Source organism: Sarcophilus harrisii, chromosome 3 (assembly GCF_902635505.1).
Source record: "Sarcophilus harrisii chromosome 3, mSarHar1.11, whole genome shotgun sequence".
NCBI classification, from domain to species: Eukaryota; Metazoa; Chordata; class Mammalia; order Dasyuromorphia; family Dasyuridae; genus Sarcophilus; species Sarcophilus harrisii.
This window is the reverse complement of record NC_045428.1, coordinates 65,680,433-65,706,029: the sequence shown is the minus strand read 5'-3', so window position 1 is coordinate 65,706,029 and position 25,597 is coordinate 65,680,433. Positions and strand designations below refer to the sequence as shown.

The 25,597-nt window shown below is 39.4% G+C and overlaps 1 protein-coding gene across 1 annotated transcript in view; it reads left to right on the top strand.

The window, feature by feature from the left end:
- Positions 1 to 19,441, top strand: part of IGFBP2 (insulin like growth factor binding protein 2) — a 31,933-nt gene extending 12,492 nt beyond the window's left edge. Inside the window, exons 2-4 of the mRNA XM_031958080.1 lie at positions 17,320 to 17,537; positions 18,365 to 18,505; positions 18,906 to 19,441. Coding sequence (XP_031813940.1) covers positions 17,320 to 17,537; positions 18,365 to 18,505; positions 18,906 to 19,067 — 521 coding nt within the window. The 3' untranslated portion in view covers positions 19,068 to 19,441. The remainder of the gene's footprint in view (positions 1 to 17,319; positions 17,538 to 18,364; positions 18,506 to 18,905) is intronic.
- Positions 19,442 to 25,597: the final 6,156 nt, after the last annotated feature.

The window sequence follows — 25,597 nt, the reverse complement described above, 5'->3', positions numbered from 1 at the left end:
TCTTGAGGAGTGATTCTCATTATGAGCTTGTAAGCAACTAATTGCAAACAGTTTCTAATTTATGTCCTACTGAGGTCAGAGTTCTCCCCAGAGTTAAGAGGCTATATTGGTTGTCTCTTTTCTGCTGTCTCTTCAGCCAAAAGAGTAGAAATGGGTGAGGCAACTAGCCTCACTCATTATTTTGAAAGAAAATTAGTGAACTCTTAGTAGCCAAGAATAAAGGAAAAAGAGTGGTGACCCATTTAAAGACACTTATTTATATTCAGGATGCTCCCTGTGCTGGTTAGAGAGAGGGTGCAGTCCTGAACATTTTTGCAAGTTTTCTGATTCTTTGCATTCTCTCTATTCAATTTAATCAGATCAGGGCATCCGGGAGCAAGCTTCCACTTTGTTTGTGGTCATGAAGGAAGCTCCCTGAGTGAGGGAAAGGAGATTGGTTTGAAGGGAATGTGGGTGACAGGAAGATGGATCTAATTTTTCTAAAAGTTTTTGAAACTCTTGGTGGTTGGATTGTATCATAAAAGTAATGCTTTATGACCTATGATAGGGATGCTGCCTTAATGTACTATAAGATACAATATAAGATAAGATAATGGAAAAAATGTTGGAATTGGAACCCGGAGACTTGAATTCGAATCATAATTCTAATCCTAATAATTTCATATCTGTGAAATTCTTTGACAAATGATTTCTCTTTTCTGGGTCCCAGTTTCCTCATTTGGAAAATGAGGAGGTTGGGGGATAGTTAAGATATTCCTTTAAAGTACCTACCAACTCAGTTTTCTCATTCTTAGCCTAGCTCAGTAGGAGAAGCATTGTGTAGCAGAAAATGTATTGGGTTTAGAGTTTGGCTATTTATTTGGGATTGAGTCCTAGTTCTGCTTCTCTATAGTTGGGCAAGTAACTTAAGTTCTCTGTGCCTCAATGTCCTTGTCTGTAAAATAAGTGCATGTAAGATCCCTTTAAACTATTTTTCTATGACCAAATAATCTCTCTCCTTCTGTCATCAGTTCCTGATAATATGGTTATTGGGAGGGGGTATGCCCCACAGTGGAATGAGAAGTTAATAGTGAGGAATTTAGAATGTAAGTCCCAAAAAGAAGAGATTGGGCTGATAAAGTTATCTTTTGACAGTGTCTTGTGCCCTTTCACATGAAGTCCAATCAATACATGTTCATCAGGTGTGAAGCAGGATGGTAAGCTGTAGGATCAATTGCTTTTTGATGGGGGAAGAGGATGGAGTTGAAACCTTGAAGGGAAACAAGAATGAGCATTTTGAAATAGAAAATCACCTCAAAAGAGTTCAGAGAGTGTATAGCAGTACATACAAACCATTTGCAAACAGGCAATCCTCTTATAAGATTATAGAAATCATATGTTTTCATCCTTCTCATTTATCTAGAAAAATCTTAGGAAATGAATAATATTAGGGAACAATGGTTTCTTCTGGACTCAAACTATATGGTAAACCCCGTCACAGATGCAGGATTAATTGCTCTCTGCCCATTGTCTACCATAGTTTTTGATTTTAAAAGTGTCATCCAGAAAGAGACTCCTTCTTGATACCTTTTCTAATGATAACATGGTAGCTTGGAGAAGCAAACTCTTTCTTTTGCAGAAAGAAGTATGAGCTTACTGAGGAATGATCAGATCTTTGGTTCTAGTTGGCCCTGCCATTTGTTAATTATGTCACCTGGAGGGTCATTGCAAGATTTTAAAGGTTCCTTGGTGTCCTTATCTGTAAAATGGGAATAGTAACTGGGTGTTGGAGGATCACTTGAGATTATGGCTAAAAAAGCACTGGCCATCTTGGAAAGGGCTATTTATAAATGTCCTAAATTGTTATTGAAATCCATTCATAAGGATTTGACACTCAACAGTACATTCGATGTTTTTTTTAATAAATAATTCTATGGAAATTTTCTCCCGTAAGAGCCTTCCATTATTGTTAGGAAGAATAGGCAAGGACTCACAAAAGACAGAGTATTTGGTACAGTGAAGAACAGTTCTCTCTCCTGCCTACTGTGGAATTAGAGAAGAGCTGAACATGATCTGTCCCTTTCAGAGACTATTCACTGTATTCAGCAGGTGCTCTCAGTAATAATGAGTGCTGCATGGAGACTGATCCCATCCCAAAGCTTGTCCTTCTCCAGTCTAAATCCCAATAACGTTTTTCTCATTTTTCTTCCCAAGTCCAATGACTTAGTCCTTCTATTCCACCTGGGGCTTTACTTTGGTCTCCCTTCCTCAGTTTTTTCCTGAACTCTAGAAAGTCACATAGAACTAACCTCACAACTGAGACCCTGCTGTGGGAATGGGAATAAAGGCTCTAACCTGCCCATCCCAGCCATGCATTCACCTTTCAAAGGCTGGATTGAATGTCTTATTCTTTAGCTTCCAGAGTCCTCATCATGGTGGTATTCAGCAAGTGAGGACCCAAGAGGAATTAGCCTCTTATACCCTTTTGCCCATTTGACAGATGGAGAGGTGGATGAAGGGAGTGGAAGGAGTGGAAGAGAGGGGGCAAATAAGCCTTCTCCAGGGTCACCCGGATCATGGGCAGTGTATTTGGAACGAAACACCAAAGGTCTCAGCTCCCCTCCCACTCAGTACTCTAGCATGCCGAGTCACCTTGCCAGGATTCCTGGAGAGCTTTATTTTAATAACCGCTGAATATCAGGGGGAATCTCTCTCCTTCCACCACTCCCCATTCTTTGAAAGACATTGTAGCTGATAGCACCATTTACCATCTCCTTATTAATCTCTCCCAGCACTTCAAGGGCAGAGCAGCCCACAAGGCCAGAGAAGACCTTGGCAGAACCAGCTTGTTTTTGTTTTCCCAAATGACCCAATCTCCACCCCTTTCCTAACCCCTGCCCGAACACCCCCTACCCCCACCCCCATGCCTTCCAATTCCAGGAATGACTCTGGTGTTTATAGAGCAGCCATCTGGAGAGCACCCAGCCGGGCTCCTGAGATGGCTGGCATATTTAGCTTGCTAAGGGGGTGACTGAGATTACAGTGAGATAAATACACTCTCTAGCAGCCTCCATAGGGTATGGGCCAGGAAGGGCTTTCTTCCCTCTTTATGTTTGTGTATGAATGCATAGGTTTGATTGTGCAAGTCTGAGCTTGTAACACATGTTCACAAGTGAATTATACACATGTGTGTCATGTGGACGGATGGATGGTTTGGACCCTTTAAAAAAAGTATAATTTCAGGTGATACGACTTTCTGGGAAACCTAGATAGAGGATCATTGGACTTAGCAGACATCAATAAAAACTCATCAATTTTGCAGTTTTAGTTGTGAGGGGGTCCTTAGAAGTCACCTGTTCTAACCCCCTCATTTGTTGGATAAGACAATGAAAAATGTATTGCCTTGTTTAGGATCACACTCTGTGTCAGTGGCAGAACCAAAATAATACCCAGGTCCTTCTCAGCCCAGGGTGCTCACTATAAGACTAGGTGGTGTAGTGGATAGAGCACTCGAATTAAAATCAGGAAGGCTCATCTTCATGAGTTCAAATCCAGCCTCAGATACTTATTATCTGTGTAACTCTGGGCAAGTCATATAATCCAGTTTGCTTCAGTTCCTCATTTGTAAAATAAACTGGAAAAGGAAATGGCCAACCACTCTAGTATCTTTGAGTTGTCCATGACTGAAAACAATTGAACAACAATGTGACTCTGATCAGGCAAAGGAATCATAGGATTCATTTCAGTTCAGCAATTGTGCAAGGTTCTGTATCTAGGATTTAGATTGGCAGCTGCTCCTTGCAGCTTTAAGCTTCCTTAGCTTAAACGTGAGTTCAATCCCTACATTTTCCAGATGAGGAAACTGAGATCTGGAGAAGTAAAAGTGACTTACTCAGTGTCACCCACCATAAGGATGGTGACTAATGATCCAGTGTCTAAAGGAGTTATTGGCCATGAATTGCTGTTACCTTTTAAAGGGTTTCCTTTGAACCTGGAGACTAGCAATAAAGATGTGTATCTACATAGTCTAACATCTGTCTGAAGAAGAGACTTTTTGCTAGATTTGATAAATGGATCTTGAAAATTCTGGCAGTACATTGCAGAATTGGGATCCTAGTGGCAGCTAAGACATAAATGGACCAGTGGGATGAGAAGGGCTATTTGAGACCTCAGCTCTTGGGAATGCAAGGCAATGGAAGATAAAAAGGATGAATAAGAGTTGTTCGCTTTTAGTTAAGTTGAGATTCCCTTCTTTCCCTTCTCACACTCCCATACTCATACACCCATAGAAAGTATGGGAGATCACACAGTAGAGAGATGACTAATGGTTGAGGATGACTCCAAAAGTATTTTCTAGGTATGGGCTGAGTTCTATGGAGGACAAACTAAAGGGTTTGACTAGGAAAACACTGGGGGGATAGCAAGAGATGGGGTGTTTGGGAAGGAGTATAGGACATGGGTTAGGAGAATATCATTACCAGTTGGAATTTGCCCTGGATGCCAGCTTAAACTTAACCATCCAGTCACACACTTGCAAATGCTAACATACACAGTTTGAAATTTGAGGGTGACTGGGTTTTATCTACTGTCACTGAGTGATAGTTGACTTTTTTTTTTTTTTTTTTTTAGTTTGGGAATTATGTAAAAACAGTAAAATTGAGAATCTAAGTTAAACTTTAGCCAATGATTAACAAAATCTTTCCTCCTTTCCTCCCCACTTTTTATGGATCCTATACCCTCCTCATCCCTTTTGCCCCATCGACCTGAATCAACAATTTACTCTGTGGGTGAGCTGTGTTATTGAACATAACAGTCACATTCAAGAATCTGGCTGCTCCACTGGGGTGACTAAAGGAACTATGTCTGAATTCTCTCAATATGGAGAGCAGTTTTCTAGTGGCTGGTGAGCTTAACTATAGGCTCCACCCTCATGTACAAATCAATTTATGAGCTACTCCCTATTCTTGCCCTGCCCTTTCGCTATTCATCTTTGCTGTTCACAGGAAGTTTAAATTCCCAGTGACCATGTTATCAGAAAGTCCTTGAATCTGACTGTAAAATCAAGAAACTGATTTCTAGTCATTATTCATTTTCTCTTTAATCTTTCCCTTCGTGGTTCAGTTTACTCATTTAGAAAATGGGAGAATATGCCCCTATTCTTTATTGCTCTACAATGATAATATGATATGTCCTTTCAAGTCCCTTGAAAATCTAGAATTGACATCTGCAATTTTTTTTAAAACCATAATTTGTTTAGGCACTAATGGAAGCAGTAGGCCATAGAGGAAAGAGTGAGTCTGGAAAAAAGAGAGCAGAAAAGAAAAGAAACTTTGTTTGTTCTAGGGAGGGGGCCATCTTGCCAGGGTCCTGGGGGATAATGGGTGGGTTGAAAAAATCCATGGAGGGCCTGGAGTGGACAGTTTGAATTGTTCCTATGCTGCATTAGTAGGCTGGACTGGATGGCCTCCAGAGAACCTTTCTAGTGCAAGGATTCTTTGACAATGAAATGAGTGCTGGCTGCCTGTAAAGGCATCAAATAACCAACCTCATTCTCTTCCCTGAAGTATGGGTCCTTGGAGGGAGGATGTTTCTCTCCAAACCCCTGTATGCTCCATTTGTGAAGCTGGGTCCAAGGTCCCAGCCCCAGGTGGGAGAGCTGGAGTTTCCGGCAATGATACCTCTCTGAGGGGCAAGAAAGAAAAGGGGAGCCAAGATAAATGCTGTGAAAATGAGTCTTGCATTTCTCTAATTTGGAGATTCCCAGCTTTTCAGAGTTGCGACACCCTGTTGTTTGTCTGATTTCACCATACCAGTTCTCCAGCTCTGTCCACCTCCCCCCGGAATTGCGTATATTTATTTTGCAAATTAAAGTGAATTATTAAAATTAATCTTGATTGGATAATTTGAGGTAATTGGACACATCCTGGGGTGTTGTGAAACTGGGGTTGGGTAGCATAGACCAACCACTTTTGCTCTGAGAATTTCCATATCCAGGATCTTGGGTTCCAAGTAGTCCTGTCACATGGAGTGGGAAAAAATTTATTGCTTTATGTGATAAATGGAGAAACTAAAGATACTTTTCTTTTCTAAAGTCTTTAGCTGGTTATCAGTGGAGTTAAGAATAGAACTCAGGCCTCTATATCCCAGTCATAATTCTTTTTCTTATCTCAGGATATCTTGGGATAAAAGGTTATTATAGAGGCAGTCTTTGCTAATTTGTGGAGAGCTTTTAAAATAACTTCTCAAGCACTATTTTGCTTTATTATCTTTTTTCAATTAGACTTCTGGCCTCAGTTATGACATCTGAAAGATGGGAATATTCTTCTCTGATCCCATTTATGTTGAAGGATTATAGAGACATCATCTTCTACTCTACATTTTGGCTTTTAGCTCCAGGTTAGGGAGTTGTACAGATGTCATTACCAATTCTTCTCATGTGTGCATCTCTACTGTTCCTAAACTTAACAAGGATCTCATATTCTCATTAAATGTCTCCTTCCAGGGCCTTTCTGGGGCAGGAAGTAATACTTTATGTCCATCCTTGAACACCTTTTCTCAATTGTTGCTTAGTGAAAAGGAAAAAAAAAATCCAAGCTGCTGTCCTCCATTATAGTAATCTCTTAAATGACCAGAAGACTAATGAAAATCCCCATGCCTGCTTTTTTTAGGTTAAGGAATTGTGGTTCCAGTAAGTGGAAACAGATAGAGGACATGAAAACTTGTGCTGGAATCAGAATTTGGGTAGATGCTATAAATCAGGCCTTAGTTGATTGTTTTGTTGATTGTTTAGATCAGAGGTATCAAACAGGTGTTCTAGTCAGCAATACTATAGTATGTAAGCTAGAACCAAAATAGTTAACAAAATAGTAAAAACTTAGATAACATGATATTTAGAAACTAAGTTAATATGCCCAGGGATCTTTATTCTATATTAGTGGCCCCATTTCTAGTTGAACTTGACATTTCTGGCCTAGACTTAAGAAAGTTATGGAAAAATAGTTAATAATTTAAATTAAACTTAAAGATATGAATAGTCAGTTGTCAGATTTTTACCAGCATAGGTCTGGAATGAAGTTTGAAAACATAAATATTGTGCCTAATCCGGTTCTCTTAGCAAATTCTAATCTGGTTTCCTATATGCTCAAGTTCTAGAATTTCAAGGAACCAGATTTCACTTATTTGAGTTCTCTATATACTAGCCAGCTCAGTGCACTTCATCCCTTGTAAATAAAGAGTCTGTTCATGGCTATGAAGTGACGTTTGTAACTGTAATCTGGGGAGCCAACAACACTACTTCAGGTACCATATCTGAAGTATTCCAAAAGTATTAATGACTGTGAGATTTTATATTAGAGTAGAACAAGGGAGCTGGAACCTCTTATTGATGGGCCATTGTAGGTTAAACAAATCTCAAGCACCTTTGAATTCATCTTTCGGGAATAAGCCAGATAAAGCTAAACACCAAGACTGGTAAGATGTCTTCAGAATCAGGGGCTACTCTACTCATGGATATTCAGCGTCATACTAGCTGTCTCCCTGCTTACAGTCTAACTTCTCTCTGAGGGAAGGGATCTGATTTAACCAGTCTAGATAAAAATTAGTTTGGAAGTGAACATTAGACTTTGGTACTAGGATCTGACCCAAAAGGGAGGAATGCCCTCAGTGCCAGCAGGAATAAAGTCATAGAATTAGAATGAGAAGATTAGCGATCCATCCCAACCCTTCCGTTTACAGAGAGGGAAACTGAGGCTTAAAGGCAGTAAGTTAACTTGGGCCAATGGCAGGAGTGGGTTTCGACTTTAAGTTCCCTGACTCTGAGACCATCACTCCTCAGCTGTACCATCTGCTTCTCAGACTAAACACTGGCTAGATCTCAAGAAATTTTCAGATGAGGGAACTGGTAAAGGGATTACTCTCAAGCCAGGTGCCCTCCACGAGACTGGGAGTAAATTTGTCCTTCAGCCCAGAGATAATGAGGCATCTCAGAATAGAATACCAACATGTTAGTCATGTGAAAGGTTGGAAGCAAAAACTGGGCTGGGATAATGATAAGAAGTTCCGTATGTCCAGCGCACTCAGATAGTATTTGAGTTTGGCTGAATTCCTTCCTTCATCTTCCCTTCCTCCCCAACTCAGGGCAGATCAAGCCCTTCCAAATTCTACCTCCTAAATTCTTCATAAAGACTTAGGGAAAGTCTCCCTTTTCTTAGGTTAAGGAATTATGGTTCCAGTAAGTAGAACCAGATAGGAGATATGCAAACTCGTGCAGGAGCCAAAATTTGGGTAAATGCTACAAATCAGGCCTTAATTGATTGTTTTGTTGATTGTCTAGGCCAGAGGTATCAAATAGGTGTTCTGGCCAGTAACACAATAGTGTGTGAGCTAGAACCAAAACTCTTCCTAAAATCTGAAAGAAACCTTTTGTCGTTTGGGCTGGTCCCTGGGTACAAGATTTAGTGGAAGTGCTTATGGAGATCAAGGGAGGGATGAAAATATAGGAAAGGAAAGTGAAGGTGAGCTTTTGAAATTTGAAAACTGCAATAGCTAGAGCTGTCAGTAATTGAAGGAGAAGAAAAAAGAAAAGAAACACATTGAGTGAGCAGATTTTCAATCATCCTTATCTCTGATTATGTCATCTTTTAATTTGATAGTTGCTAGTCTGGGAGGGTCTTATGAGTACTGGGAAAGGTGTTGAGGTCTCCCAAAATTGTTCTCCTCTCCCACCACAAAGTGAGATAGTGTTTGAAACTGTCTGGGCAAGGGGTGGTGGTAGAAGCTGCATGGAATGAGGTCAGTTAAAGATGTGATATCTGGTGGTTGAGGTGATCATGAGGGTTTGTTTTTTTTTTTTTTTTGCACAGAAGCCATTTTAACATATGGCACGTATTCTGAAGCGATAGTCCTAAATTAGCTCAAATAGAAGTGTTTGGATCCTAGAGCAGGGATAATGCTTTTCCTCTCAAGTTCTAGAGTTATTCCTAAGAGGTTTCAGGTATTATCTGGCCTAGGAGCTCCTACTGGTGTGCTTTCCACCTTGATTTCAATTAGTAATCAATTAGTAAATCAATTTGTTAGGAAGGCTTAAGTAATTTTTAGAAAAAAATATTTATTAAGATTGTATAATAAGAACAGTTTGTATAAATCATTTCCCCAAAAGTCAGTAGCATTCTCTACTGGTACATATAGAACCCAGGGGAAAGTAGGCTGTTGGGGGAACATGTGCTGCAAGGGGTCCTGGAAGTCCTTTTGTAGGAGTCCTCAAGATGTTCCCCTTAAATGTTATTTTCTGCTAGACTCTTAGACCTTTGAATCTGCATCATTCTTGGCTCCCAGTACAGATGGGAAGATGGGAAGTCCTCTGGCAAAGCTCATGAGATCCTTCTCTGATTAAAGTGAGGAATCTAGTATCAAGGCTTAAGGGAAGGTAATCTCCCCTAAATAGTTTTATTTCTGGGGCTTTCCTGGAAAACTATCCTGACTTGTGGGTACTCTTGGATCTTCCTTGGACCCAAACTAGCTTGTTATCTTTGAGACAACCCCTAGAATATGATTGAGTGTCCTCAGCCAGTCTCAATACTCTTCCTGTACAATGTCACTTCTAGTTCATCTAATGGTTCATTGGAGACATTTACATTGATAAGACTTTTTCATACTCACCTGGACTGTCTTCAATCATTTCCACTTGGCTAAGGTACTGAGTGTAGCATTTCTCATTTTCCTTAGGGAGAGTAAAATAATTTGATTGAAAATCTTCCCTCAATTTAGCTATTTGCTGTTCCCAGCAAATCTACTGGAGTATAAAGTTTCAAATGCCTTTCCCAATGCTTCAAGAAAAGTCTACATGACACAGTTCATAATCAAATTTGATAATTGACATTCTTTTATTCTTTCAAATATATGGTAGTATAATTTAACAAATTAATGCTTTTTTATAACCCATTATATGTTACTAACCATGTTGGCACTTGTAAAAGGGCCTTCCCTTAACTAATACAATTAAGAAAAAAAATGGAAAAGAAATTAAACATTTCTTTTCAGAGAAAGCCTAGTTCCTTATAGCATTCCCTTAGGACGGGGGGGCTCTCCCCAAAGGAAGTAGGAACCCTAGATTGACTGGAAGTCACCCTTTCTTCTTCATCTGGGAAACCAAACAAATATAGCTTTGAGCTTGCATAGCAAAATTGGTTCAATGGATACAGTTGGGGCTTCCTTGTGTTCTCTCTTTGCTTAAAGAGAACAGAGCTTAAGGTTAATTCAGCTGCCAAGTGCTTCAATAAAACTGGCACCAGGTCTCAGGGGGACTGACGTATTTTACCCTCTCCCTTTCCCACTAAAGGGCTTTTTTACTCTAGAACCATGAATAAAGTTTCAGTTTAATTACAGACTAACTTAAAAAGAAAATCAAGTTTCCTAATTCAAAAAGAAAAGCTTAGTTCCTAAGGATGGATTAATGACCTGGAGTCAATTGGAAGTTCCTCTCTTCCTCATTTTTCAGATGAGAAGCTAAACTGTCCTGCCTAAGAACTTTTAGATGAGGCCGTCAGTCAGTCAGTGAGCAAACCTTCATTAAGCATCTGTCATGTTCCAGGCACATGTTCCATGTGTTAAGTTCTGGGATACAAAGAAAGGCAAAAAGATAATTCTTGTTCTCCAGGGGCTTGTCCCAGTAGGGGAAAAGCAAACAAACAATCATGTACAAAAAAGCCACATAAAGGTAAATTGCATATAGTTGGTAGAGGGAAGGTACCAGAAGTAAGAATGTTTGGGAAAGGTTTCCTATAGACCAGGTGTGATTTTAGCTGGGACTTGAAGGAAACCGGGAGACAGGGAAGAGGAGACATACATCAGGTATTGGAATAGTCAATGAAAATGCTTGGAGTTGGGAGAGGGAGTGTGTTGTATGAGGAACATCAAGGAGAGGCTAATGTTACTGGATTGAAGAAAAGAGAGCTAGAGCTAGCTAGCTAGATAGATAGACAGAGACAGAGAAAGAGACAGAAACAGAGACCTTCTTCATAGATTTTCTGCTTTGGCATACAAACCATCAGAGCTTCATTGCAATAGATTTCAAGAGTCCAGAATCATTTCTATCATATATACCAGGGACCTGAGTTTGATAGAGAGCCTTCCTTTTCCATGCTCAATCTTCAGTAGTTGATTATGATGCTGTAATACTAAAAGATGATCTTCCCTGGCATAAAAAGTTAGAATTTAAAGGGCTCTGGTTTTGACTTGTTCTTTCTATCTTGCAGAACCCTAAGGTTGAAAAGATAAGGGTTGAAAAAGAATCTCTATACTCATCTTCAGGCTCAGCAAATATTGTAAGGGGTCCATGTCTTTCTGCTATACACCCTGCTTCCAAGGGTAGAAAGGAATACTGGGATCTAGCAGCAACTGATAGCTTGGTTTACATTCAGTGGAAGGAGACCAATAATACTCTGTAAAGGGATTCAATCACATATAGCTTTCAGAATTACAGAACCACATATTTAGACAGGAACTTAAAGATTTTAGCACATTATAAGCATTCCAATCATATATAATGTATTTTACAAATTAAGAAACTGAGGCCCTAAGAAGTCAAATGACTTTAACAAAGGTAATAAGAGAGTTGGGATTAAATTTCAGATCTTTTAATTCTCAAACCCAGTGCTCATAGTACTAAAGCATACTGTTTGTCTTTGATCTGGAGTCCTTTTTCTTCCTTCTTCTCACTGTTGTACTAGTGGTCCTCCATTGAACAGCTTGTTAGTCAAAATCTATTAAATGCTAGGCTTTGTGCTGTGGGCATCTAAGTGATTCAGTGGATAGAGCACCAGGTCTGACATCATGAAGACCCAAGTTCAAATCCAACCTCTGACCTATATTAGCTGTGTGACCCTGACCAAGTCACTTAACACTGTTTGTCTCAGTTTCCTCATCTGTAAAATGAGCTGGAGAAAGAAACGGCAAACCACTCCAGGATCTTTGTCAAATGAGGTCATGAAGAATTGGACGTGACTGAAAAAATGAAAAAAAAAACCCAAAACAAGAGGCATAGTGTTAAGTACCAAGCATACAGAGAAAGGTAAAAGATAACTCCTGCCCTTGAGAAGCTCTTTCTCTTTTTTACTTCCCCCCCCCCCTCATCTATGGTTGAATGAGAAATTAGAAACTAGAAAATTTTGGAACTTTCTGTATTAGAACCATATACAAATACCTGAGAGAATCTTGAAGGAATAAATTACGAGAGCTTCAGGCAATGAACTTTGTGATGTCTGCCTTGAATGAATTTTTATTTCTTGGAAATCTTCTGAGTAAGTGAGGTTGCCATGAAAATTACATGAAATAATGAACGGGAAAGTGCTGGCAATAGAAACTATTGGTATTCCTATTATTATTTACTATTATTAAATGAGCCACTTATACCAGGGTTCCCTTGTGTCAGCAATGCCCGAAACCCCTTTGAGGCCATTCTATATGTCAAGGCTAAATTCTATATACCAAGACCAATGTCAGTAATGATAATATTTTATACCAAATTGATTAAAAAATGGAAAAGTGAATATGTCAAACAGATTAGGGGAGGAAGAAATGGAAACAATAAAACTCAGTAATAGAGTTTAGTAAAGCTAGGAATAAAAATTCTTGGAGAATTCCCTATTTGATAAGAATTGCTGAGAAAATTAGACAGGATGATTGTTAAGTTCATAATAAAATAATTTCAATAAAAAAGAAAAATGGATCTGTTTGGCAGTGACGAGGTTTATAACAAACTACAGTAAGGTCAAAATGGATATAAAAATTTAATATAAGGAACACATGTTTTTAAAATAGAAGAGTATCAGATCAGATAATTTTCATAGCTATGTCTAGCATGAGAATCATTAACCAAACATGGGACAAGAAGTGATCACAATGTTGCATGAGATTAAAAAGCTTTAGCGTAAGCAAAATCAGTAAAACTAGGATAAGAAAAGACACTGTCCATTGGGAAGAGAGAGAGTAGGTGCAAAAATGAAGGGATGGGACCTTTGCATCAAATATCCCTGAATGGATATATGGTTAAAAGATTTGAACAAGTAGTTCCCAGAGAATTACAAATCATTTAAATTATGTGGTCCAAATCAGTAATAATGAGAACTACAAATCAAAACAACTCTGACATTCTGACGTTTTTATAGCCAGTAAATTGGCAAAGATGACATTAAATGGACAGAGTCAAGGTTGGAGGGGCTGTGGAAATACAGGCACCTTAGTACACTGTTGGTAGAATTGTAAATTGGTGCAACCATTCTTGGAATTATACTAAGAAAGTTTCTAAACCGTCTATATACTTTGACCCAGATATATCAACATGAGATATGTATCCCAAGCAATTCAAAATATTTATAGTAGGACTGTGGTAGAAGAAACTGAGAATAAGGGGATGATTAAATAAATTTTGGCACATGAATGAGTAGGAGAGATAGGAGAGAATATGTCTTGAAATGAAAATAGTATTAAAACAGAATTTACCAATTCAAACTTAAAATAATTAATACTTATTGCTCACTTTACAATCCATGAAATACCTTTTTTTTTTTTTTAAATTACATAACTGTGTTATAGGAAGGTACGACTAGGTAATTCTCATTTTACAGATGAGGAAAGTGAGGCTTGCTTGTTTCATAGCTAAGAAATGATTGATCTGGATGACTCCAATTCAGGTCTTTTGATTCTCTAGGTTTTTTCCCTTTTTATACACCACATTGTATCCTAAGTCTTTTTCTCATAACCTATTTGTGAAGAGCTAAAAACTAGAGAAAAGAGGTGGTTGAGGAGGAAAGAAAAGTTTTAAGAGAAGATGTAGTTGGAAGGGCAAAAGAGTCTACCACCAAACTGATTCCTTTTCCAAACCTGGTTTCTTGTTGGGACCTGTCAGGAGAGCAGATCTGGGTGGAAAGCCCTGACTTGCTCCCTTGCTACCCATCCTGCTGCTTGGACTAGGGGAGGGGGCTGGGCTGGGTCGGGCTGTTCTCTTCCTCACATTTTGCATGGAGACCTTTTGGGCCTTGCTCAGGCATGTTGTCCCCAAGTTGTTTCTGGCACATATTTTGTTGTCAAATCTTGCCCTGTCTCACTACCCTGGGAGTTCAGAGCCAGAGTGAGCATTAAGAGACAAGGAGAACATGGATGCAAATGTCTGATCCTTTCCTTGTTTCCCTAGAAGCAAGCCAGAGGCAGTGAAAGGTTTCTATCCTCACTGAAAGGCTGAGGTTGAAGAAAAGTCTTGACTATGACCTTATAAGAGGGAAAATGAATGAGAATGAATATACAAAGAATTCTGATGGAAACTTTAGGGAGTGAATGATAAGTTGTTTTTACATATATGGGTATTTTTATAAAAGTGAATTTATCTAATAATAAAAAGACACAAATTAAGTTTAATTAGTTATTGAAATTCAGTATTATTTATACTGTCATTTTAAATAATAATAATAATAATCCCATAAAAGTGAGGGATGCAATGGAAGAATATTAGAGCTATGTCTCTTCATTCCTTCATCTTTTCTACCCTTTTCTTATTCTTATCTTGTGCTCAATAGTCCCAAGATCCCCATCTAGCAAGATACAATTTCATGAATTCACTCAGTTGCTGGTCAGCTAATGGAAAAACATTTATTAAGTGCCTATGGTATATAAAGCATTACCGTAATATGGAATCATAGAATACCAAAGGTTATCTTGTTTAAGCCCTACATTTTATGAGTGGGAAAGTTCAGCAAGGCTAAACGGCTTCTTAGTGGCAGGGTCAGGACCAGAAGCTGGGTCTCCAGATACCTCAGTTCCATTTCTCCCATGCTGTTCTGCCTCTCTCCTTTGTTCCCCCTTTCCTCACATCCTTCCCTTTTACTGTAACTCTGGAGAACACGCATGCACGAACTAGCCCCGATGGACATGGGGAGGACATGAATTTGCTCACAACAGTCATATGGCTAAAGAGGGTCTAAAACCCAGATGTGCTTAGAACAATCAGCCACATAAAGTTATTTCCTTTGCTCAATAATGTGCTTTGGGGAGTCTCCTGTGGCTGAATCTTGCAGTTTTCCTTTAGCCTCAAGATGTTTCCCTACAGATTCTTGGCCAATTGGAGGATGATGTTCAAGAATGAGAAAAAAACAAAACAAAACACTGCAATGTTGTTCTATGTCTGAATGTTCCTTTGGGTTCATTGAGTTCCCATGGATTCAGTGATCCAGGGAATAGGATAACCTAGATTATAAATCCAGTCATCAACCCCCCCTTTCTCCATGAATTTGGATTTAAGTGAGGACTTAAGCATCATAGGAGAGGGCAATGGATGTGCAGAAAGATTGAGATGTAGGCTCACTATAAGAGGGGAAAGAAAAAAAACCTCAGTCCCCAATTTTTTTGGGGGGAGAAGGAGTCTACACTTGTGATATCATCAGTGTGGATAACTCCCAGTATTGAAACATCTTCCATGGAAGAAGCAAACGTTCTATGATTTCAGTTATTAGAAGGTGGCCTCAGATACTGAGAAATTAAATAATTTGTTCAGGATAATTTGCATAGTCTGTTTCAGGAGCAGCTCTTGAACCCCTAAAAAGGTACTTCTCCATGCACTACACCAAAGGTATAAAAAACAGGATGTATGGTATCCATCAACACTCCGAAAGTTTTGCCTGAATCAGATGAAAATGCATTTGGGAAATATTTAACAAAACAAATGAAAATATGATAGAATATAGATAATGTTCATGTGTGATTTTCTAAATCAATCCTTGAAAAGCCTTCAAGGATTCCTCTGTAAGATTTAGTGCCTTCAATTTCGGTTTAGACTTGACATATATACCATGCTGCCCTTTGAGATTTTTTAGACTGGAGAAAAAATGATGGGAGAGTTTTTAGAATTCAAGGTGTTGAGTGGCTGCTCCATCAAAGATTGATCTATAATTTTTACTCTGAAAAAAGAGGCAATGTAATCTAGTGGTTGGAGACTTAGATTTAGGTAGTCCTAGCTTGAAGTTTCATTTTCAGTACATTTTAGTTCACTAAAATGACTTTTCTAAGCCTCCATTTGATCATCCCTGAAACTGAGGTATAGAATCATTGTGGTATCCTCCTGAAAGGATTGTTAGAAAATTGAGATAACATATTTAAAGTAAATGCTGCAAGAGGAAATTGCTTTAAATTGTCACTTCCTTTGCCATAAAAACTTTAATTCCCTTTGGATTAATCAGTGTCACCTTGTAGAGTATGGAGGGTACTTCATCCATGTAATTTACTGATTGAATTGGAATAGGATGTGTTTCAATTAGACATAAAATGTAAGCTTGACAAAGGGTTAGGAGACACCAGATCCAGGGAAGGAGTTAGAAAAATTGTACAGTAAGGTAGTTCTTTAAGAAGAGAACAAAACTCAGAAACATCTCAAGGGGCTTAAGGTAGGGTCTTCCTTTCCTCAGGGTAGTGGAGGAAAGGAGATCCTTACCAATTCTCATTTTCTTTTGAATTTCCTTCTCCCTCTACTTCCCTCAAACCCTCAGAGGACTTCTACCAATGAGAACAAATAATTCTGGTCCTTAATTATCTCCCCCTTAGAAATCTTTCATTCTTGAGTACCAGTCCTGTTCACTACCAATATTTGTTTTCGAAATAATTGTGTTCTGAAATTCGGAAAAGACCACTTGGGCTGCTGGTGAGGCAGTGAGCTCTACCTGTTCCCACATCTCCCACTCAATATCTTGCACACTCTATTATTAGGAGAATTACCATGACTTTATTGTTTGGCCCTCCATTGAGGGCTTTGTAGAAGGGAACCTAGAAACAGATCATCTTTAATTTTTAGGACATATATTGATGGGTTTATAGGTTATAGGAAGAACAATATCCCTAAATGAGACATGAGGCAGAACTTTCTAATTTTGACATTTGAAAAACTCTGGAATGGCTTAATCCAGAAATCTTTAAGAATAGGATGCCAGCTCTTTCCCCTTTCCCCTAAACTGTCTAAACCTATGTTCTTAACTTTTTTTTTTTTTTTTAAATAACATGGACCTTTTTTGGCTAAGAGAAGTCTATGTACTCTTTTGAAGAATGTTTTTAAATTCATAAAATCAAGCCTATAGAATTGCAAAGAAAAACAATTATATTGAAATAGTTGTTAAAATAAGAAATGAAAATAAATTTACAGGTGGAAAGATAAAGGTCTAGCCAGAATGGCAGAAGTTAGAGAAGATGATGCCCTGAACAACTTTTAAAGCTACATACATATACAAAGTAACAAACAAAATAACATACTTATAAAATCTTATTTGGAAAAATAGGAGTCACATTTCTCCTTTCTCTTTCCTCTAGATACCATTGATGACTCGGATGGCGGACTGGCAGAGAACCACGTGGACGGGACAGTGAGCGTGCTCGGGGGTGGCGGTCGCAAGCCCCACAAGTCGGGCATGAAGGAGTTGGCAGTGATCCGGGAGAAGGTCATAGGGCAACACCGCCAGCTGGGCAAAGTCAACATGCATCATCATATACATGAAGACACCAAGAAGCTGCGCCCTCCTCCCACTAGGGTCAGAGGAGAGGGAGAGCGGGGTGGATGGGAGAGGGGAATTGCGTATCAATAAGAATCTCCACATATAGACAAACTCAATTTCTCTGCATTAAATGTCATATGGATGGTGTACCTGATAAGAGAATTGTGGCAATAATGTACTCAAAGGATTAAGATTCTAATTCCTCTCTTGGTCATTTAGTGGAAGTGTGACTTTGGACAAATCACTCTGAGCCTCCATTATCTTTTCTGCACAGCTGGGATAATGATGGATCCCGATGCTGGATCAGCTAGTTTGCTACTTGGGTGATCTTGGATCCCAGCCTCTCTGGGATCCATGTGTAAAGTGACAGAGCTTTACATTTGTTATCTCATTTGATTCTCGTCACATTCTTGTGTGGGTGCTGTTGTGGACAGTGCCAGATGTGGAACTTGAGCCTTAGAATGAGTGATTTGTCCAGAGTCACATGAATGAGCACATGCCCAGGGTAGGATTCCAAGAACTTTGTTCTGACTCTATATCGCATGCAATCTCCCCTCTGCCATATGACAGATGAAGACAGCTAGTTAGCCATTCAAATTCTTCAGTTATTGTTTCTTCCTGTAAATGGTTTTTCCAAGTTTCTGTAGTCTCCCAAGCCCAGTCCTTTTTTAGTCCACCAGAGCCTTTCCCCAGAGCTGTGGCAATGCCAGGGAGGGGAGAGAGAACTCAAGCTTGTCCCCTTGTCTGCTGTGTGGGAGTTGGCTCCCCTCCTTGTCGGTCAGCAGACAACTTCTCCACCCCCAGCCTTCTTTTTCTCTGTCCCTTCTCTGAACTTCCTCTCTTTCCTTCTTGGCTCTACATAGACCCCCTGCCAGCAGGAGCTGGACCAGGTCCTGGAGCGGATTTCTACCATGCGCCTCCCAGATGAGCGGGGACCCTTGGAGCATCTCTACTCCTTGCACATCCCTAACTGCGATAAGCAAGGGCTCTACAATCTCAAACAGGCAAGTGGGCACCTAGAAAGTAAGGATGGATTTGGGGGTACCATGCTTAGTCCTCGGGGTGGCCATTTTCTATCCAGCTGGACACTTTAGAGGTCAAGAAGTTAGGTGGGAAGAGAAAGATCTATAAATAAAGTAATCCTGATTCATCTTCAAAGTCCTTTGAAGCCCACCTTCCTCCTCTCTCCCAACTTCATTCCAACGTTATGTTTGCTCAAGTTGTTCCTGGTTAATAGCATTCAGGTGAAAACACTTGGTGCCTCTGAAGAGGAGGTTTAATTTATTGACCACTGGACTGAGTTTCAGAGAGCTAGTGTTATAAGAGTTGTTTGAAATCTTAATGGATGATGCTGAAGGTGATGATCAACTCTCTTCCCCACCCTTCCTCTTTTTCTCTCCTCAGTGCAAGATGTCTCTGAATGGTCAGCGTGGAGAGTGCTGGTGTGTGAATCCTCACACTGGCAAGCTGATCCAGGGGGCTCCCACTATCCGAGGAGATCCTGAGTGTCACCTGTTCTACACCGAACAGGAGGCTCGAGGGGCACATGCTCAGCGAATGCAGTAGTTGGGAGCCCACTTGTGCCCTGATGCCATCTCCTCTCAATCTTCCTCCCCAAAAATCAGCAGAGAGAGGAGAGTGGCTGGGAGGGTGGGAATACTGGTGGTGGTTGGTGATGGTGATTCTTCCACAAGTTTTGACACGTGTATTTATATTTGGAGAGAGACCAGCACCTTGCTTGGCATATACCCTACTTTCCCCCTTTCCTGCATGAAATGCCTGCTCCCTGTCCCCTTCTCTTTTCCCTCAATGGGGAGGGAAGGAGGTGGCTGGGGGTGTGGAAGCCAGTGAAGGTCTGGGGAGGGGAGGAAGTTTTTATTTTTGAATCCCTGTGTCTCTTCCACTTAAGATTAAAGAAAGGAATAAAAAAATAAACACAATTGTGTCTTGAACATTTCTGGGACTGGGAGAAGAGGCTATCTCTAGACATGGCAAAGTGGGACCAATCTGGGAGTGGGAGGGTTGGGATGGGATCTTCGCTGAAGTTGTACAACTTCTCCAGTAGGCCACAGTAGATTCAAATTTGAGATCAAACCATATCAGCCAAGAAACTTATCTCCTTCCCTTTTTTTTGGACTATGGGATTGTGACCTCTAGCCCTATTTTGCCCTATTTGCCCTACAGGAAGATAGATAGCTTTATTTATGATAAATAATCATTCTCACTTTCTTTTTGCTCTACCAAAAAAGAGAAGGGAGAATTTGAGGACCCAAATTTGTGACCTTGTGAAAGGAAAATGGGGAATTTGGAGGCAGTTGAGGAACATAAGAAATGAGAATCCTCAAACAATAAAGTTAAGGTTATACTCTTGTTTTATGACTTTAAGAGCCTGAGAACCAATCAACAAACAAATAAACAAAACTATTTTCCCATCATCAAAATGCAGAGTTTGCATTCTGGGGCATGTCGGTGGTGCAGAGGCAATCTGGCCAAGGGAGCCTGGATGGTAGGAATGAATGAGCTGATTTTCAGTAAGAGAAGGAATGATACCCATTCAGTCTACCAAGTATGCCCTCTCCATTGCCATCAGGAAACAGCATTGCCATTAGGTGGCATTATTAGTTCTACTGCCACAGATAATCAGCCAGGATGCCCTAGGATTAGAGGAGTGATGGAATGGATTCTCTAATGGAATCATTTTACATAGGAGGAAACTGGCTTAAAAAGAGGAAGGAATGGGCTCAGAATTGCACAGGTAGTAGGTAACAGGACTGGATTCGAACCCTGAATGCACCTTGACAATAAATCCAAGACTGGTCTAGACTAAACAGAGTCTTCATTCTTTCAAGTCATGTTGGGGTAGGAGGTTACTAGCGCCTTCTTCTTTCTTCTTCCCTCATCAAATCTGATATCTCCTCAAGTCATAGAAAGCTGGAAGGAACTTAGAGCTCATCCCACTCATTTTACAGATAAGAAAACTGAGACTCAAAAAGGAAATTGATATTTCTACAGAATAACAGCAATAACAACCAGTGTTTATCTTGTTAATAAGTTAAAACTGCATTAATACTTTTGAGGCACTCTGTATAGTGCTTTAAGATTTGTAAAGCACCAGCCCTGAAGTCAGGAGGACCTGGGTTCAAATCTGGTCTCAGACACCTAACACTTCCTAGCTGTGTGACCCTGAGCAAGTCATTTAACCCCAATTGCCTCAGCAAAAAAAAGAAAAGAAAAAAAAAGATTTGTAAAGCACTTTATTAATGCTCTTTTGTGTAGGTGCTTTTATAATCCCCACTTATAAATGTTCTTTCATATTGTCCCCATAACAGCTCTGAGAAGTATGTGTTCTTTATGAAATGACTTGACCAGAGTCATACAGCTAAGGGTTTGAGGCTGGATTTGAACTCAACTTCTCGATTCATTTTGTCACCAACCTGCCTGCCTTCTAATGGCCATGGAGAGAGGACATTGTTAAGGGCATGTTTTGGGAACCATTTTTTTTTTTGGAAAATTGGTTCATTTAAGTCCATCTTATCACCTCTAGGGTCAAGCTATTTAGCAAAAAAAAAAAAAAAAAAAAAAAAAAAAAAAAAAAGCCACATCTTCCCAATTTCATCACCCTTTGCAGGGTGTCTCTAATGAGTTGAAGGGTGGGAGGCTGAGTATACTCTGGTACTTGTAAGTATATGTAGATAGTTTAAAGGGATACGTGTACAGCAGTGGTAGATTTTGAAACTGGAGAAGCTTCAGCTGGTGAGACGACTGAGCCAGAACCCAAAGTCCATGAGGGAAAATCCTTGAAAATCATTTATACAAAACTAAATCTAGACCTTCTGAAGACTCGAAGTGGGACTGTGCTGCCATCTTGTGTCAGGATCAGAAACTCCAACTGCAGTTGTCCAGAATTCAGGATTATTTGCCCTTATTGGGGGAAACGGTGTGGGGTGTAAAGATTGACAATCTAAAATTTTTTGGCTTTCATTTTTGACTCATTTCTTTAATCCTCTTCTTCTTAGAAAAAAGACTGGGCAAAAAAGAGAAGGGGATATTCAGATTTATTTATATTGGTCTGTAGAGGTTTTTAGGGTCCCCTAAGCTTACCTTGGTGTTGTGAGAACTTGAAATGTAATGGAGAATCATTTAAGCCAATGGTTCCCAACCTATGCTTTTGCAAGAGGTCAAGATTTTGATAAGGCTAGAAGTGTTTCACCCCAAAAAGTGATTTAAAAAACCATTTCAAACCTAAAAAGTTATGGGGCAGTATAGCACAATGAGATGTGCATAGAATTTGAATGAGAAGACCTGGATTTCATTTCTCCCTCTGCCATCTACTTTCTATGTATTCTTGAGCAATATAAACTTCTTGCATTTCTTTTTCCTCAACTCCATAAGGCAGCAATTGTACTAGATGAGTTTTAAAATCCTTTCCAGGTCTAAATTCTTTATTTTATGATGATTAAATGGAACAATTGACTCTCCCTACTGGAAGAATCAAAAGTTGAATTTCAGAGCTGGAATGAACCTCAGCAATTATCTGGTTGTTTGTCCTTCATTTTTTTTAAAGAGGACCAATGACAATACTGAGGGATGTCTTGATGGAAACATGATTTTGAGTTAAGTGAGTCAGTTGCACAAAGATGTTAACCTCACTCTCAAATTCAGTGGCAAGACAAAAGTCAAAATGACTAGTGATGGCTGGGAGAGCTCTTGATGTCTTTGATGACTAATGAAGCTCTAAGAGCTCCACGAGACCTGCTTCGGCTACCTTTGTGGCCAATGGAACAAATTGTTCTCATCCACCCATTTTGCCAGGGCAAGTTTTCACCTACTTGGGGTAGACACCCTTCTATTACACCAATGGGTTTGTGGTTACCTCCAATATAGTTTAATCCACCTCCCAAGACAGTTTCCTAGGATTTGGCCATGTGCATGCCATAGCTTCTTGGAGCCAAAGGTGACAGTTGAGTAACAGATGGACACAAAGATAGATGAGCAACCCTGAAAAGTGCTCAACAGTCCTCCCACCAGAAGTACTTCCCGAACACCCCATAGATCCTATCAAGTCCAACTTAAAACTCCCAAATAATTTCTTGTATGATATCTCCAATAAGTGGTCATGCAACATTTGTTTGAAGATGTCACTGTTGCCACATACTATTGAGACACATTTCACTTTGGGGCAGTCCTAATTAATATAAACTTTTAAAAAATGAAATCAAATCTAATTTTTTCTCTTTATAACTTTTCCCTTAGTTCTAGTTTCTGGGTTCAAATAAGTCTTATCCTTTTCCCTGATGGCCATGAAGATTGATAAAACAAAATAACAAAAGGAAAAATCTATCAATTATCTTTCTCCTGAGTCTTCCCAAGTTCTTTCAACCAATCCTTGTGTGACAGCAACTGGAGCTTCTTCATATATTAGTTACCCTCCCTCTAGCTTGTGATTTTCTTCCTACTACGTAACCTCTCAAACTAATAACCATATTTAGATGTGTTTTGATTAGGGCAGAGAACATTTTTTGGGAAGTTATGCCTCAATTAAAATTATATTTGTTTAGTGTTTTTTCTACAGTCAAATCATATTGTTAATTCATGTTGAGCTTACAGTACACCAAAACCCTCAGTTTTTTTACAGATTGCTATCCAACCATACCTCCACCATCTTATATTTGTGAAGTCAATGTTTAGAATAGAAACCCAACACTTTGCATTTTGTCTTATTCAGTTTCATCATATTAGATTCAGCCCAATGTTCAAGCTCATTAAAACTGTTTTGGATCTTGACTTTGTCACCCAGTGTGTTAGCTTTCCCTCCCAACTTGTGTCACCTGCAAATTTGATGACTATTCCATCTATGCCTTTATCTAAGTTATTGATAAAAATGTGAAGCAGTGTAGGCTAGGCTCAGATCCCTGAGATACTCTATTTCATTCTAATGGAGACTTCCTAAGTTGATCTTGATCTCTTTTCTCCACCCTCTTCATGGTAGTTTCTTGGTAGCTTCAAGCCCTCCTTCAATAGAGGGATAGGGTTTGAGAGATTATATGGTTCTAGTATAGCTGAAACTACTTTATGGAAACAGTGTTGTTCTGAATGATGTGAATAGGGGTTCAATGAGAAACTTTAGTTTCTTGGCTCCATTTCCCCCATGAAATATGTGATATTTCATGTAATGGATAATAAATATGTAATTGTCAAAATTCTTCTTATGTGCTGTAAGAGAAGACTGTTTCCAGGGCATTTAGATGGTGCAGTGGATAGAGTGCTCAGGAGGACCTTAGTCCAAATCCAGCCTCAGATATTTAACTGGCTGTGTGAACTGGGACCTTAATCCCCATTGATTGCCTCCTCCCCATAAAAAAAGATAAGACTCTTAATGTTTCAAGTTAAGCATGAAAATATGTTTCTTCTCCATGATATTTTCATTATTTTCTTTCCTCCCCCTTATTCCAAATGGCATATCTTTACCTCCATACATCTTGGACCAGCATAAATGTGTCACAGCAATAGAATTTTAATCCCCAAGTGCCCTGTGGTCAGCCAGGGAAAACTAGGAAGAGTGAAAGCACTAGACTTGAATTAAACTTGGGTTCAATTCCTGGCTATTACTAAATATCCCTCTGTGTGAATAAATCACATGCCCAAAGTGACTTGGGATTGCTTGAGTATTAGTCAGGAGACCTGGCTTCAATCCTGCCTCTGCCATTTGCTACTTAGGTCACCTTGGGCAAATGATTTTCTGGACTTAAATTTCCTTATTTGTAAAGTTAAAATGGTAGGATCTTTTAGGACTCTTGCGACTCTAAATCTATTTAGATTCTGTAATTCTTTCAGCTTTTTCATCTATAGAATAAGGGGATTTGATTAGACTCTTGGGATCTTCATGCTGCTAAATTTATGACCTTTCAAAGCTATGATAGTTACTTGTTGAATGTGTTGTGGCGAGCATTCTTTTTGTGTATATACTAGATTAATGCTGAATTAAATTTCATGATTCTGATTACTTCTGCAGGACTTGATTTCTTCATGTTTAAAATAAGACTAGATATGTACTAAAGATGCTTATCTCTTTAAATCTAGGACCCTGGGATTTTTCTCTATCTCAATTTCATCATCCAAAAAAATAAAGGGATAACGAGTTGTCTTCAGTAGTGCTCTCCCTGTCACTCTGAAAGATTTAAGCAATCTCAAGAATGGTGTAAAAAGGGATTTGGAAACCTGAATGGAGATGGAACTAGATGAGCTCTTGCACTTCTGACGATTGGGGTGATCTCCATGCCCCATTCACTACACAGTTTCATTAAGCAAGAATTCTCCTACGGTCATTGTCCCATCTGCTTCAGCATCCTGAAGACAGGAACCTTGTGATGGGATTAAGAATTCATAGTTTGGAGCAGTATATTCTCTGCAGTCTTCCACAGAGATGGATGGACAAATGCTTCCCATTTCTGGGCTTTGCTTTCCTCAAGGGTTTGGGAAATTCTTGAAGGGACTAATGATAGTACACATAGGGAGAGACAGAGGAAGTCATCAAACTGAATGTGTCAGGTTTTAGGATCCATAAAAAGAAGTAATTGGGGAAGGGCAAGGAGACATGGGGAGCATCTGAAGAAAAAACTTGGGCGATTTAGTGTAAAAGAGAGTAGTTTAGAGAATTCAGAGAATGCACCCAATTATTTCCAAGACTTTTTGACCCCATTTGGGGTTTTCTTTGCAGGGATATTAGAATAGATTTCCATTTCCTTCTCCAGCTCATTTTAGAGAAGAGGAAACTGAGGTAAACAGGGTTAAGTGTTTTGCACAGGATCACATTTTAATCACTGTGCAACCTTTCCTATGAATGGATGAATGTTTGCTAAACCCGTGTAAGATAACTGTGCAAAGGGTTCCTTCCAAGTATCCTTCCAAGTGAACAGGAATTTAGAATGGATAGAATTTCCCAGGTAAACAATAGTCTGTGAAATGGCTTAGTTTCATTTAGAAGCATTTCTTTATTATAGTTTTAACACTGGATGTCTAGCCTGCCCATTGAAACCCAATTCAGGAGGGGATAGGGACAAATTACCCACCTCTGCCTCAGACTGAGCTGGCTTTTT